The 13,363-nt window shown below is 38.6% G+C and overlaps 1 protein-coding gene across 2 annotated transcripts in view; it reads left to right on the forward strand.

The window, feature by feature from the left end:
• Positions 1-12,582, forward strand: part of HS2ST1 (heparan sulfate 2-O-sulfotransferase 1) — a 200,201-nt gene extending 187,619 nt beyond the window's left edge. The window contains exons 5-7 of one of the 2 annotated variants that reach the window (XM_025389006.1): positions 428-525; positions 5,991-6,148; positions 7,046-12,582. In XM_025389006.1, coding sequence (XP_025244791.1) covers positions 428-525; positions 5,991-6,148; positions 7,046-7,275 — 486 coding nt within the window. In that variant the 3' untranslated portion in view covers positions 7,276-12,582. The remainder of the gene's footprint in view (positions 1-427; positions 526-5,990; positions 6,149-7,045) is intronic. The other variant, XM_025389015.1, reaches the window with a different exon arrangement.
• The last annotated feature ends 781 nt before the right edge of the window (positions 12,583-13,363 follow it).

Genomic DNA, 13,363 nt, shown 5'->3' on the forward strand with positions numbered 1-13,363 from the left:
TTGAGACGGAGTGTTGCTCTGTCACCAGGCTGGAGTGCAGTGGCTCCATCTCGGCTCACTGCAACTTCCACCTCCTGGGTTCAAGCGATTCTCCTGCCTCAGCCTCCCAAGTAGCTGGGACTACAGGCACAAGCCACCACGCCCAGTTAATTTTTGTATTTTTAGTAGAGATGGGGTTTCACCATGTTAACCAGGATGGTCTCGATCTTGTGACCTTGTGATCTGCCCACCTCGGCCTCCCAAAGTGCTGGGATTACAAGTGTGAGCCACCATGCCCAACCGTGATTAATTTACATGACTTCAAACAAAATAAGAGTGTCTCATCCCACCTACTCTCACCCAATTATTTAACAATTTACCACATTAGATATTTGATAGGTGAGACTTGGATTTATGGCTTACCCATGCTGCTTTGTCTTTGTTCTAGACCTTTGATGAATGTGTAGCAGAAGGTGGCTCAGACTGTGCTCCAGAGAAGCTCTGGCTTCAAATCCCGTTCTTCTGTGGCCATAGCTCCGAATGCTGGTAGGGAGATAAAGTTGGCTCAAATTGATTATCATTCTTATTATCTCTATATCTGTGTTTCATTTCACAAGGGCTAGATGTAGGGAAATCGGTGAAAGACTAGACTAAAAATAACATGTAATTGAGTAATATCTAGTTTTGCAGTTACTTTTAAATGCATTTAAAAGATTCTTCATGTAGAGTAATATCCTAATATCCTTGCATTGTTTTCTCAGATGCTGGTTTTTAATATTTCTTATTTTTGGTGCTATGTTTTGCTGTATTCCAGTAGAGCTCTTAGAGACTGGGAGGTGGTCATAAATCTTATTTTGTCCAAAGCTTACTGTTTTAGCTATTTGTGTTAAATTAAGTAAAGGCTTAGCAGGTTAAAATTCACCTGGTTTTACTGTTAAACTGATTTTGACTTTAAGAGAAACCAAGGTTAAGGGTGTGGTTTAGTTTGCTAGTAAATATCAAGTGGAAAATGAAGATACTTTAATAAAAAATGTATTTCCTCAGAATGTGTTGAGTTTTCAGTTTTTAAAAATAATTTTACATGTTTATTTGTTCTATTCAATCATTTTAATAGGAGAAGTAGGAGAAAAAAGGAACATATTCAAAGTTTCTTCCTTAAACCATAATGAGAAATAAAAGGAATTTCTTCATTATTTGAGATATATTATTAGATTGCTGTGGAGTTTAAGGTCCTACTCAATAAATTACATCAAAGCCTCATACTAGTATAAGAATTGGAAGCCTATAAAGAATGCCTTCTCAATTTTTAACCATTTCTTTAGAACAGGGATTGGCAAACTACAGGTTGTAACCTGCAGACCCAATTTTGGCCTGTCACCTGTTTTATTATTATTATTATTATTATTATTATTAGAGACAGAATTTCGCTCTATCGCCCAAGCTGGAGTGCAGGGGCACAGTCTTGGCTCACTGCATCCTCCGCCTCCTGGGTTCACAGTTCTCCTGTCTCAGCCTCCCGAGTAGCTGGGACTACAGGTGCCTACACTACACCTGGCTAATTTTTGTTCTTTTAGTAGAGATCGGGTTTCACCATGTTGGCCAGGCTGGTCTCGAACTCCTGACCTCAAGGGATCCACCTGCCTCAGCCTCCCAAAGTGCTGGGATTACAGGCATGAGCCACCATGCCCAGCTATGTCACCTGTTTTATAAATAAAGTTTTATTGAAACACAGCCACATGTATTTTTTACTTACTGCTTGTGGCTGTTTTCACACTGCAACAGCAGAGTTGAGTAGTTGTAACCTAAACCATGTGTATTAGCTGTTCTTGCATTACTATAAAGGACTACCTGAGACTGGGTAATTTATGAAGAAAAGAGGTTTAATTGGCTCACTGTTCTGCAGGATGTACAAGCATGGCACCAACAAGGGCCTCAGGAAGCTTACAATCATGGCAGAAGGTGAAGCAGGAACAGGCATATCACATGGTGGGAGCAAGAAAGTGGGCACTAGGGGCGGGGGTATGGTTCCCAGACTTTCAAACAACCAGATCTTGTGTGAACTGAGCGAGAACTCAGTTATTGCCAAGGGGATGGCACTAAACCACTCATGACAGATCTGCTCCCATGATCCAGTCACCTCCCACCAGGCCCTACCTCCAGCACTGGGAATCACATTTCAACGTGAGATTTGGAGGGAACAAACATCCAAACCATATTATTCTGCCCCTGGCTCACCAAATCTCATGTCTTTCTCATATTTCAAAATATATTCATCCCTTCACAGTAGTCCCAAAGTCTTATTCCAGCATTAACTCAGAAGTCCCAAGTCCAAAATCTCATCTGGAGATGAGTTCCTTCTACCTGTGAGCCTGTGAGATTAAAAAAAAAAAAAAAAAAAACAAGTTATTTATTCCCGATACAATGGTGGTATAGGCATTGGATAAACATTTCCATTCCAAAAGGGAGAAATTGGCCAAAAGAAAGGTGCAGTAGGCCCCACACAAGTCTGAAACCCAGCAGGGCAGTCATTACATCTTAAAGCTCCAACATAATCCTTGACTTCATCTCCTGCATCCTGGTGCAAGGGGTGGGCTCCCAAGGCCTTGAGCAGCCCTGCCCCCATGGCTTTGCAGGGTACAGCCTACATGGCTGCTCTCATGGGTTAGAATTGAGTGTACCTGCAGTTTTTCCAGGGAGAGTGTGAGAGCTGATGGTGAGCCAACCATTCTGGGGTCTGGAGGGCATAATCCCCTTCCCACAGCTCCACTAGGCAGTTCCCTGTTTGGGTCTCTGAGTGGGGTGAGGGCTCCAACCCAACCCACTTCTGAAATCTAGATGGAAGCTGCAATCTAGGTGGAATGCAAGCTCCTTCATACTTGCATTCTGAGCATCTGCAAATTTAATACCACCTGGAAACCACCAATGCTTACAGCTTATGCTCCCCTGGACTGGTGGCCCAAGCTATACCTGAACTCCTTTGAGCCAAGGCTGGAACTGGAGTGGCCGGGATGTGGGGAGCAATGTCCCAAGGCTTCTCAGGGCAGCAGAACCCTGGGCCTGTCCCCTTAAATCATTCTTCCCCCCAAGGCCTCTGGGCCTATGATGGGAGGGGCAGCCTGGAAGATCTCTGAAATGCCTTTGAGGCCTTTTTCCCATTGTCTTGGATATTAGCACTTGACTCCCTTTTAGTCATGCTAACCTCCTTAATAAGTGATTGCTCCACAGTGTTATTAAATTCCTTCCCTATTCCCTGCCCTATTCCCTGGAAAGTAAGCTTTTCAGTGGGCGTGGTTGCTCATGCCTGTAATTCCAGCACTTTGGAAGACCAAAGTGGGAGGCTCGCTTGAGCCCAGGAATTTGAGACTAGCCTGGGCAATCTCATCTCTACAAAACATAAAGTTAGCCAGGTGTAGTGGCATATGCCCATAATCCCAGCTACTTGGGAGGCTAAGGTAGGAAGAACACTTGAATCCAGGAGGTTAAGCCTGCAATGAGCCAAGATCCAGCCTGGGCAACAGAGCAAGACCCTGTCTTTAAAACAAAAAACAACACAAAAAGGGGGCTTTCCTTCTCTACCACATGGCCAGGCTGTGAATTTTCCAAATGTTTATGCTCTGCCTCCCTTTAAAATATAAGTTCCAACTTTAAGTCATTCCTTTGCTCTTGCATTTTATTGTAGCCTCTTAGACGCAGCCAGGCCACATCTTAAATGCTTTGTTGCTTAGAAATGTATTGCACCAGATGTCCTAAGTCATCACTTTTTTTTTTTTTTTTTTTTTTTTGGAGACAGTCTCACTCTGTCAGCCAGGCTGGAGTACAGTGGCACAATCTCGGCTCACTGCCTCTGCCTCCTGGGCTCAAGCAGTTCTCCTGCCTCAACCTCCCGAGTAGCTGGGATTACAGGTGTGTGCCACCATACCCGGCTAATTTTTGTGTTTTTAGTAGAGATGGGGTTTCACCATGTTGGCCACGCTGGTCTCAAACTCCAGACCTCAAGTAATCCACCTGCCTCAGCCTCCCAAAGTGCTGGGATTACAGGTGTGAGCCACCGCACCCAACCAGTCATCAGTCTTTAAGTTCAAACTTCCACAGATCTCTAGAACTTGGACACCGCACAGCCAAGTTCTTTGCTAAGGCATAATACAGGTGACCTTTACTCCAGTTCTCAGTAGCTTATTCATTTCCCTCTGAGACCTCATCAGCCTGGACTTCTGTCCATATTTCTGTCAGCATTTTTGTCACAATCATTAAACCAGTCTCAGCTTAAGAAATGTCAAAGTTTCCCTCTTCTTCCTGTCTTCTTCAGAGCCCTTCAGATTCTTCCAACCTCTGCCCATTACCCAGTTCCAAAGCCACTTTCCCATTTTCAGGTATCTTTACAGCAATACCCCACTCCTTAGGAACAATTTTCTCTATTAGGCCATTCTTACATTACTGTGAAGGAATACCTGAGATGGTAATTTATAATGAAAAGAGGTTTACTTGGCTTATGGTTCTGCACGCTGTGTAAGCATGACACTAACATCTGTTTGGTTTCTGGTGCAGGCCTCAGGAAGCTTACAATCATGGCAGAAAGTGAAGTGGGAGCAGGCGCATCACATGGCAGGAGTGGAAACAAGAGAATGAAGGGGGAAGTCCCAGTCTTTTTGGTTTTTTTTTAGATGAAGTTTTGCTCTTGTCACCCAGGCTGGAGTGCAGTGGCGTGATCTCGGCTCACCACAACCTCTGCCTCCTGGGTTCAAGCAATTCCCCTGCCTCAGCCTCCCAAGTAGCTGGGATTACAGGCATGCACCACCATGCCCGGCTGATTTTGTATTTTTAGTAGAGATGGGGTTTCTCCACGTTGGTGAGGCTGGTCTTGAACATGAGGTGACCCGCCTGCCTTGGCCTCCCAAAGTGCTGGGATTACAGGTGTGAGCCACCACACCTGGCCCCCAGTCTTTTAAATAACTAGATCTCTAATGAACTAACTGAGCCAAGTACTCAGTTATCACTAAGGGGATGGTGCTAAACCATTCACAAGGGACCTGCTCCCATGATCCAGTTACCTCCCACCAAGTCCAACCTCCAACACTGGGAATCACATTTCAGAATGAGAGTTAGAGGGAACAAATATCCAAACCATATCACTGTGTAGTCTGCAAAACCTAAAATATTTATCCTCTGGCTTTTTATATAAAAAGTTTGCCAAACCCTGCCTTAGAACAATAAAGACTATTGCTCTATTGGGCATTTTTGAGGAGATATTAATTGTATTTCTTCAGTATATTTCATAGATTCACAGAACTGGGAGGGTGCTTAGAAACCAATTAATCATGACTCCCGTCCCCCTCTTTTTTTTTTTTAAATAGTTTGAGAAAACAAAATTGAGAAAGGTGAAGCCGTCAGCTCAAGACCATACTGCTGCTTAAACGCAGAGCTAGAATTTGGATTAAGGAATATTTGTGCTAAAAAGAACCCAAAAGTAGAGTTTATTTTGGATCAAATCTCTGTTAATAGCATTAGCTGACAATGTAAATGAAAATAAAAATAAAAGATTCTTAGCAGAGCCATTATCTATTTTCTGTTCCTCAGAAATTTCAGAAAACAGCTCACAAAAATTCAAAACTCATACAATAAGCAGTAAACACGAATTGTTTACACTTTACTAGAGAGCTCTTAAATGAACAGAATTTAGTGTAGCTTAAAAAAGTTAAAACACACTAAATCATATAGGGGGGTATATTTTCTTATATCCATATACATTTTTAAAGTGCCCTTAAACTAAATTGCTCATGTTAAGAGTCCTCTGGTAAACTCTGAATTAGCACTGCATAGTTGAGCAGAAACTGGAGATGGAAGCAAAGGAAATTAGAAACAGGTGTGCCTCCCACAGGATGGTAATAAAAGGGCATTGAGACTTTGGATATACATGTGTTTATCTATTTTCTCTGTAATATATAGTGTCAAAGGCACCAAAAACGCTCAGCAGATTTCACAACCAGGTTTTAATTCCTTTTCTTTGGTTTCAGGAATGTGGGAAGCAGGTGGGCTATGGATCAAGCCAAGTATAACCTAGTTAATGAATATTTTCTGGTGGGAGTTACTGAAGAACTTGAAGATTTTATCATGTTATTGGAGGCAGCATTGCCCCGGTTTTTCAGGGGTGCTACTGAACTCTATCGCACAGGTATATAAAGGAAGGGTTTCTTTTTAAAACTTTCTTTGGTTTCTTTTGTTTGTTTGTTTGCAACTCGTAAATATATGACTTAAAGTTTCTTCAGTGAAACGACGACATTTCACGACAGATAACTCCAGAAAGGCAGGTATCTTGTCTGATTCTGCTCACTATTTTCTACTGAATAACTGTGAATTAGGTGAAAATTAGAAGGCACTGTAGAAATAGTGGAATGATACAAACTACAGAACCAGCCTTAGAAATGTATAGTATTCAATACATTTCTTGCCAGATGTCAAACATAGGCCTGTGTATTAGTCCTGCCTACTACCATTTTGAAGTAGAGGTGGGCTAGTGGAACTAAAGTATGCCTAAGCCATGTTTCAGCAGCCTCAGCTGTATTACGTATCTGAAAGTGATAAGTTAATTATGTTTTTGTTTTGTTTTGTTTTGTTTTTTGCTGTTGCTTGATAAGATGCAGTTATAGAAACTCTTTCCTTGAGGATGCATATGCCCTAGCTTCTAACATAATTTTAGAGAATATAGATTATGAGAAAATAGAATACAGTTTGGCAATAGATATTTTATCAGAAATGAACTAGTCTCAGAGCACCAAGAACTTGAGAATATAGTGTGTGAGGTGACAACCTACACTTCACTGTGTGCCAATCCTTACATTTACTATTTGACATTTCATTAAGTCTTTACTAGGTTGAGGATTTACATTCTAAAGGACTGAATCATAGCTCTAGTATGATCAAGGTTCCATTTTTACCTGAATTATATAAGACAATTATGTTACCTATTCTTTAATATGTCATATTAACCACCTCTTCAAATAAAGAGGCATTGACCTTTTGTGTGTTCTCCAAGAATTATTTACCTTTCCTTTTTTTCCCCCTTTGTAAGTAGGAAAGAAATCTCATCTTAGGAAAACCACAGAGAAGAAACTCCCCACTAAACAAACCATTGCAAAACTACAGCAATCTGATATTTGGAAAATGGAGAATGAGTTCTATGAATTTGCACTAGAGCAGTTCCAATTCATCAGAGCCCATGCTGTTCGAGAAAAAGATGGAGACCTCTACATCCTCGCACAAAACTTTTTCTATGAAAAGATTTACCCTAAGTCGAACTGAGTATAAGGTGTGACTATTGGATTCTTGAACTAAAATTTGACCCTATCTTCACCTTTGTTCTCAGCTCCACAGTCTGGATTGCTGACAGTAGGTGTATATGACAGTTTATATCGAGCCAAATTAGGAAACATACAGTAACGTCAAGGAAGTAGATACTGGCTGGTATGTCAGTGTTCTAAGTTTAAGTTTCAGGCATTTTTATTTTTCCTGGCTAAACTTTGGTGAAAGTTATAACCTCCTGCCTGGGAGAAAATATACATCACCTAAAATGAACTCATGGCAGGTCTAATCAAAAGGCTAAATACAATTTCAGAAAAGGTTCTGATACTCTCGTTTTTGATAAAGCATTTTTTCAACTAACCATGAATGAAGATGAGTCCATTTGCCTCTTCTGCCTTCACTGAGGGTTTGGGTTATACACCTCTACTGAATTGTGTTAATAACTGTTTGACAGTGTGTACTTTGTTTTTGTGAGTCATGTCTCATGAAATTTATTGGAATGTTTAATCATATTTGCTAAGAAATGTTTCTGCTGTAGTTGGATTTGCCCATATTTATGTAGGTGGTTTTAATTTTTTAAATACTGATTAGTGTTAAAAATCAATTTAAATGACTAATATGGTAAAAAGATAAAGCGTCAAAGCAGTATTTCTCATTCCTGTCTCCTCAATGTCTAATATTGGGAAGATACTTCAAAGAATACTGAGATTGTCTGAAGTTTTAGTTAAGATTTTTACACATTAATATCAAAAAAGTAAGTTTAGTATTTGTTTCTCCATGGGTTATTTGTAAAGCTGTAAACTGAGATATCGGTGACTCCGTATTATGACTCCATTAGTGAGCGGTGGTATGGGTAGGATTTTCCTACTTCTTCTGTACTTTTACCTGTAGACTATTTTTACTAAGGTGCTTTATAATGTGTTTTAAAGCATTGCATTTACAAAAAAAGGAAAATGCTGTAAATATTGCATATTTTATGTATTTGGACCAAAAGGTTACAAGTAATTAGACAAAAGTGGTTTTGCACCAATTTTATGTCAAGTAAAACCATCAGACCTACTGTTCTTGTATTTCTCATTTAACTTTACTGTTAAGACATCACTGAAATGAACTTCAATAAGCTTTCAATTTTGATACACAGTTCATTATTCATAACTTGAGGCAGTAATTGCAGTGGAAAGAGTACTGGACAAGGAGTCAAAAAACTTGATTTCAGGTCCTAGCTCTACCACTTACCAGCTGTGTGATCTTGGGCAAGTCACTTAACCTCTCTTTGCCTCAATTTCCTCATCTTGAAATGATAATAATACCTGCTGTACCTACCTCACAGGGCTGTTGTGAGGATTAAATGAGATGGCATGTGAAAGCACTTTGAAAATTGTAAAACGCTATATAAATGTAAGGTATTATTATAGAAACATCTTTAACATATAGTTTCATAGCATTCCTTTTTTAACAAAGAAAGGGAAAAGTCTGCTTGTAAGCTGGTTGAAAAAGTTAATCTTGATATAAATTTGTGTTTGATACATATCTTCCCGGTGTTTTATCTTCCATGTTTCAGCAACGATTGAAATATGAAACACCTGTGAACTCTTAAAGCTTCATGAGCAGCTGCTTGAGTTTAGGAAGTTCCCTGTTAGAAATAGGCTTTGTTAGCTGACTAGGGTCAGGGAAACTTTGCTCTTCAAATTTGAAAGATGTTTCTGTTTTTATTTTACATTACTATTCAGAAATGGTAGCTATTTTATACCTATGGTTTAACTAAATATTTCTGAACAAGGCTTCACAGACTGTAAGCATTTTAGGTAGATTGCCTTAAAGGTTATGGGAGGGCATGAGGGAACACTTCTTATGAGAAAACATTTATAAACAAACTAGAGAAAAACTAAAAGAATGACAGGAAGAATCATTTTAGCACCCTTTCCTCACAATAATATAATATAAAAGTATTAAAAGAACATAGCCAGGCTTTTTATTTTTATTATTATTATTTGGCTTTTTTCTTTCTTTTTTCAAATTGATTTTTATAGGTATTTCCTGAAAGTGTATACAAATTATTTCCTTGCCCAAAAGTAAAGCACCACTTCAGGGTGGGGTTTGACATTACCTGCTAATGAACAAACCCCAGTATGCAAGTTACTCTTGCACCACATGCCCAAATCTTCTTGAGGTGCATTAACTCTTTTAGGTAACTAGAGCAGTACTTTGTGAACTAGATCAGGAGGTAGGTAAACTTTCTGTGGAAGGACCAGAGAGTAAATATTTTAGGCTTTGCAGGCCATATGGTCTCTGTCACAGCTAGTCAACCCTGCCATTGTACCACAAAAGCAGCAATAGACATTATGTAAACAAATGAGCACGGTTATGTTCCAATAAAACTTTATTTACAAAAACAGAAGACATCCCAGATGCAGACCGTGGGCTACCAACCATTGCACTGGCTAAATCATTATTTATGGAGAAATCATCTTCGTATCTGTACTCTAGAGGCCTAAAAGAGTTTATATACTTCTAAAAGCTCCTAACATATCCAAAGAATTGCTTTCTGATTCGTGTAGTCTCTCGCACAGATTCATAAACTTTTATGACTTATATTGTTTCCAGGTGGGCATGTTTTCTTTCCCAGTTTAACAGTTCAGAATAGGGGCATTTGTTTTACCATATTTTAGGGTGGGTTAGGAGTATCCTTTCTGGAGACTGAGAAAGGGGTGGATTTAATTCCATCAGGTCCAGTACAGTACTAGGAGTCATAATACTTTATAATCAGTTAAATAAATAGAACCACTGAGACAATAATGTATTTTTTTAAAGTGGCAAATGTGGTTTTCTTTTTTCAGCCTTTGCGCTTTTTCAGTATTTTGACCATAGGGAGATAATTTTTTTATAATACAAAAGTAAATTAACCACTTGGAATTTTAAAGATAATGTTGTGTGTATGTGAAATATATATATGTATGTTTATTTCCTAAAAGAGGAAAAGATACCTTTCTGTTCAACTTGTATCAACTCCTGTTTTCTAATTGCTGTGAAATGGCAACTGTTGATAAATTATTGTGATTGTTTTAAAATCTAATGGGAAGAAAAATATATTTTGATTTTACCCAACTTTAATCTGTAAAGTAGCACTTAAATATATCTGATAGCAACACTTAAGATATTGCATGGGGATTACTTTCCTGTCATCCATGTGCATTTGTGCAACTTCAAACATATTGGGTGCTTCTGAATTCCTGATGATTGGATTTAAACTATTGAAAATTAGATAGTTTAAACTTACTGATTTTTATAATTTTCTGATCTTAAAATTTGGTTAACGCCTATAATCTGTTGCTTTTTCTCAATATGTGTCCTATTGGAAATTCCTAAAATCGTTGGTGCCATCAGTGATTTACAAACAATATTTTGATATTGCAGATGATTTGCTTACTGTATTTGCATTGTTAGAAAGAAAATAGTTTGTAGACAATGATTCTTTTTTAATAAAATCAAATAATTCTGAAAGCACTAGAGAATTTAACCTAAAGGCTGATTCCCAAATGCATAGCTGGCATTTTAATTTATATTCAAATCTACGTAGAGAACATCTGTGTAAATCATCTCACTGGATTTTCCCATTGGTCATTCCCAAACACACCTATGGTCCTAGAATCCTTATTATGAGAAGGTCCCTGTAACCTTTTATGTAGTTTGCCTTTAAGAGGCCCAGGTGCTTCTCCTTTATGATTTGAGTTGACCTCTTCATAAATTAGCATTGTTTACTTTCAGAGGAAGCAGAGAAATTGCTGTTACGGTTTTGCATCAGTTTACCCTATGCAGAGTTGCTGTATGATGCCAACTAAACTGCTCTTTAGGCAGCCTTCTGAGGAGAAAAGCAACCCTGTTTCAAATCCACTGCCAATTCAGCTCCTCTGGAGTGGAGCTTACTTTCTGATTACTTGGAGCAGGAATTTTAGAGATTGAAATGAATGATCATTTAGTCAGATTTATCCTGTAATTTCATGCAGCTTTGTGGCCTTTGCAGTACTATTTATAAAATGGACCCTGATGGTGATGAACTCTTTAAAATATATTACTGTTAAGCCTGTGTTGGGACATTGATGCTGTCTATCTCATTTTTTAGACAGTTTTTGTAGCTTTCTATTGAGAGGTATGTGAGCATCTCTGAAGCAGTGTTGAATGTAATTTTGGAAACATGGATTGCGTATTTTGACTTTTATTTTATAAATACACAGCTCAACAGTGCCTTTTTTTCCCCTCATAGTCCTGTTGGAAGATGCTTACTACTTTCTTCTCGCTCCCTGCCCTCCCCCACTCCATTCAGTTGATTCATTTATGCAATTCTGTTTCCAACTTGAAACCATTTTGTCACATCTGTTGGAGAGATAATCACTCCTTTTCCTTAACATTCTGCCAGCTTTCTGATGTTGAAGTGTTTCAGTTGACTACCTGATGCAAAAGCTATAAAATAAACACTTAGTGGGAAGGGGAAAAATGGTTTGGTGTCCTGTTTTAATATTTTCTTTTGTAGCGTTGACACTGATGGACATTTTCCAAGCTGACTCAGTGTTCAGTGTCAACTTAACTCTCAGGTAGTGTTGCCATCAGAAAAGCATGCATCATCATTGGTTTTTAATGATTGTATGGCTTGTGACAATATTTTATCTGGACTGACACGTCTCTGCTGCTTTTGCGTTGTACTTCATCGCTGGTAATAACATTTCAGATAGAAAACTTACAAAGTACATACTTAATTAGAAGAAAAAAGAAAAATAGACAAAGGGCTATTAGAATAAAAAAGAAATGTGAAAGTAACTTAATCTAACATTTATGGCACAGTTTGGACATGTCCATAATTTTTTTTAGAACACACATTTCTGATTTTTTTTTTCCCCCCTGAAAAAAGAAAGTCTCAATTACATTGATTTTCAATTCTTAGCCACTGGCTCATTGTTTTGAGCAATGCTTGATTGATTCTATTTATATTATATGATATTGGGTTGATAAAATACCAGTTCAGTGATGAATTTTCTTAACAGAATTTGGTGTGTACTTGCAGTGACAGAACAAAGAACATGGCTTGAGAGTCAAAGGGATCTGCATTTAGCAATGTGATGTCAGTAAACAGGATTGTTGCAAAGGTTGGGCATGATGTATGCAAAGTACTGGGCAGGGTAGGCTAATAACTGCTGGTATTTACATGCTGTGCTGGAATAGTGTTACCAAGCTGATGTGCCGTTCTCACCCTGCAGAATACTAGTTTTGTCATTTCATAAATGATATTTTTATAAATATTTTTGAATGACTGTACTTTTTACTGATTATCTTAATACCACGTCACTTACGTACCTGTAGCATAGATATTCCTGGTTCTGATTCTTGCTGTTCTTTCCACATACAAATCACTCATTTGTACAGATTAAAGGGGGGAAATGCTGAGTGTTCTAAAGAAGATAGGACTTGCTTATTCCAGAAGTGACGGAGTTCATATCTTAGTATATTTGAACAGTAAGGACTGCTAAATAGTACACACATAAAACTCCGGATCCCAGGAGTGAAATGATTTGCACTCTTTAAACAGAAAGGACAGCAGCAGTGTAAACAATAGGCTCTCAAGCTAAAAACTAAGAACATGAAAACCTCTGAGGACCTGACTGCAGTTGTCAAGAAAAGTAGAGACAAGGTTGGGGAGAAGCAGACAGATCTCAGGGCCAGAAACGCCAACGTTTGGTGACAGGTGGGATATAATCAATAAATGGGGAATGAAGGCATTAACTTGGGTTCGTAACAATGCATCTGTGCAAATTTTCAGCACCCCTTGCTTTTGCCTCAATTAGGCAATGATGATTACTTCCTATGTCAAAGCTTATAAAACAGACGAGCATTTTCCCAAAGAACCTAGGATCACAAAGAAGGAATTCACTATCTCCCTATGAGATGTTTGGCTTCCTTGCCTCTTTTGCTTTTCCAGATTTTGTGACCTGGATTAGAGTTTAGAAAGAACCCCCTAGAAACTTTTCTGATGTCCTCTGGTTTGATCATGAAGGCTTCTTTTTTTTTTTTTTTTTTTTTTTTTTTTTTTTTTTTTTTT

The sequence above is a fragment of the Theropithecus gelada genome, chromosome 1 (assembly GCF_003255815.1).
Source record: "Theropithecus gelada isolate Dixy chromosome 1, Tgel_1.0, whole genome shotgun sequence".
Classification (NCBI taxonomy): Eukaryota; Metazoa; Chordata; class Mammalia; order Primates; family Cercopithecidae; genus Theropithecus; species Theropithecus gelada.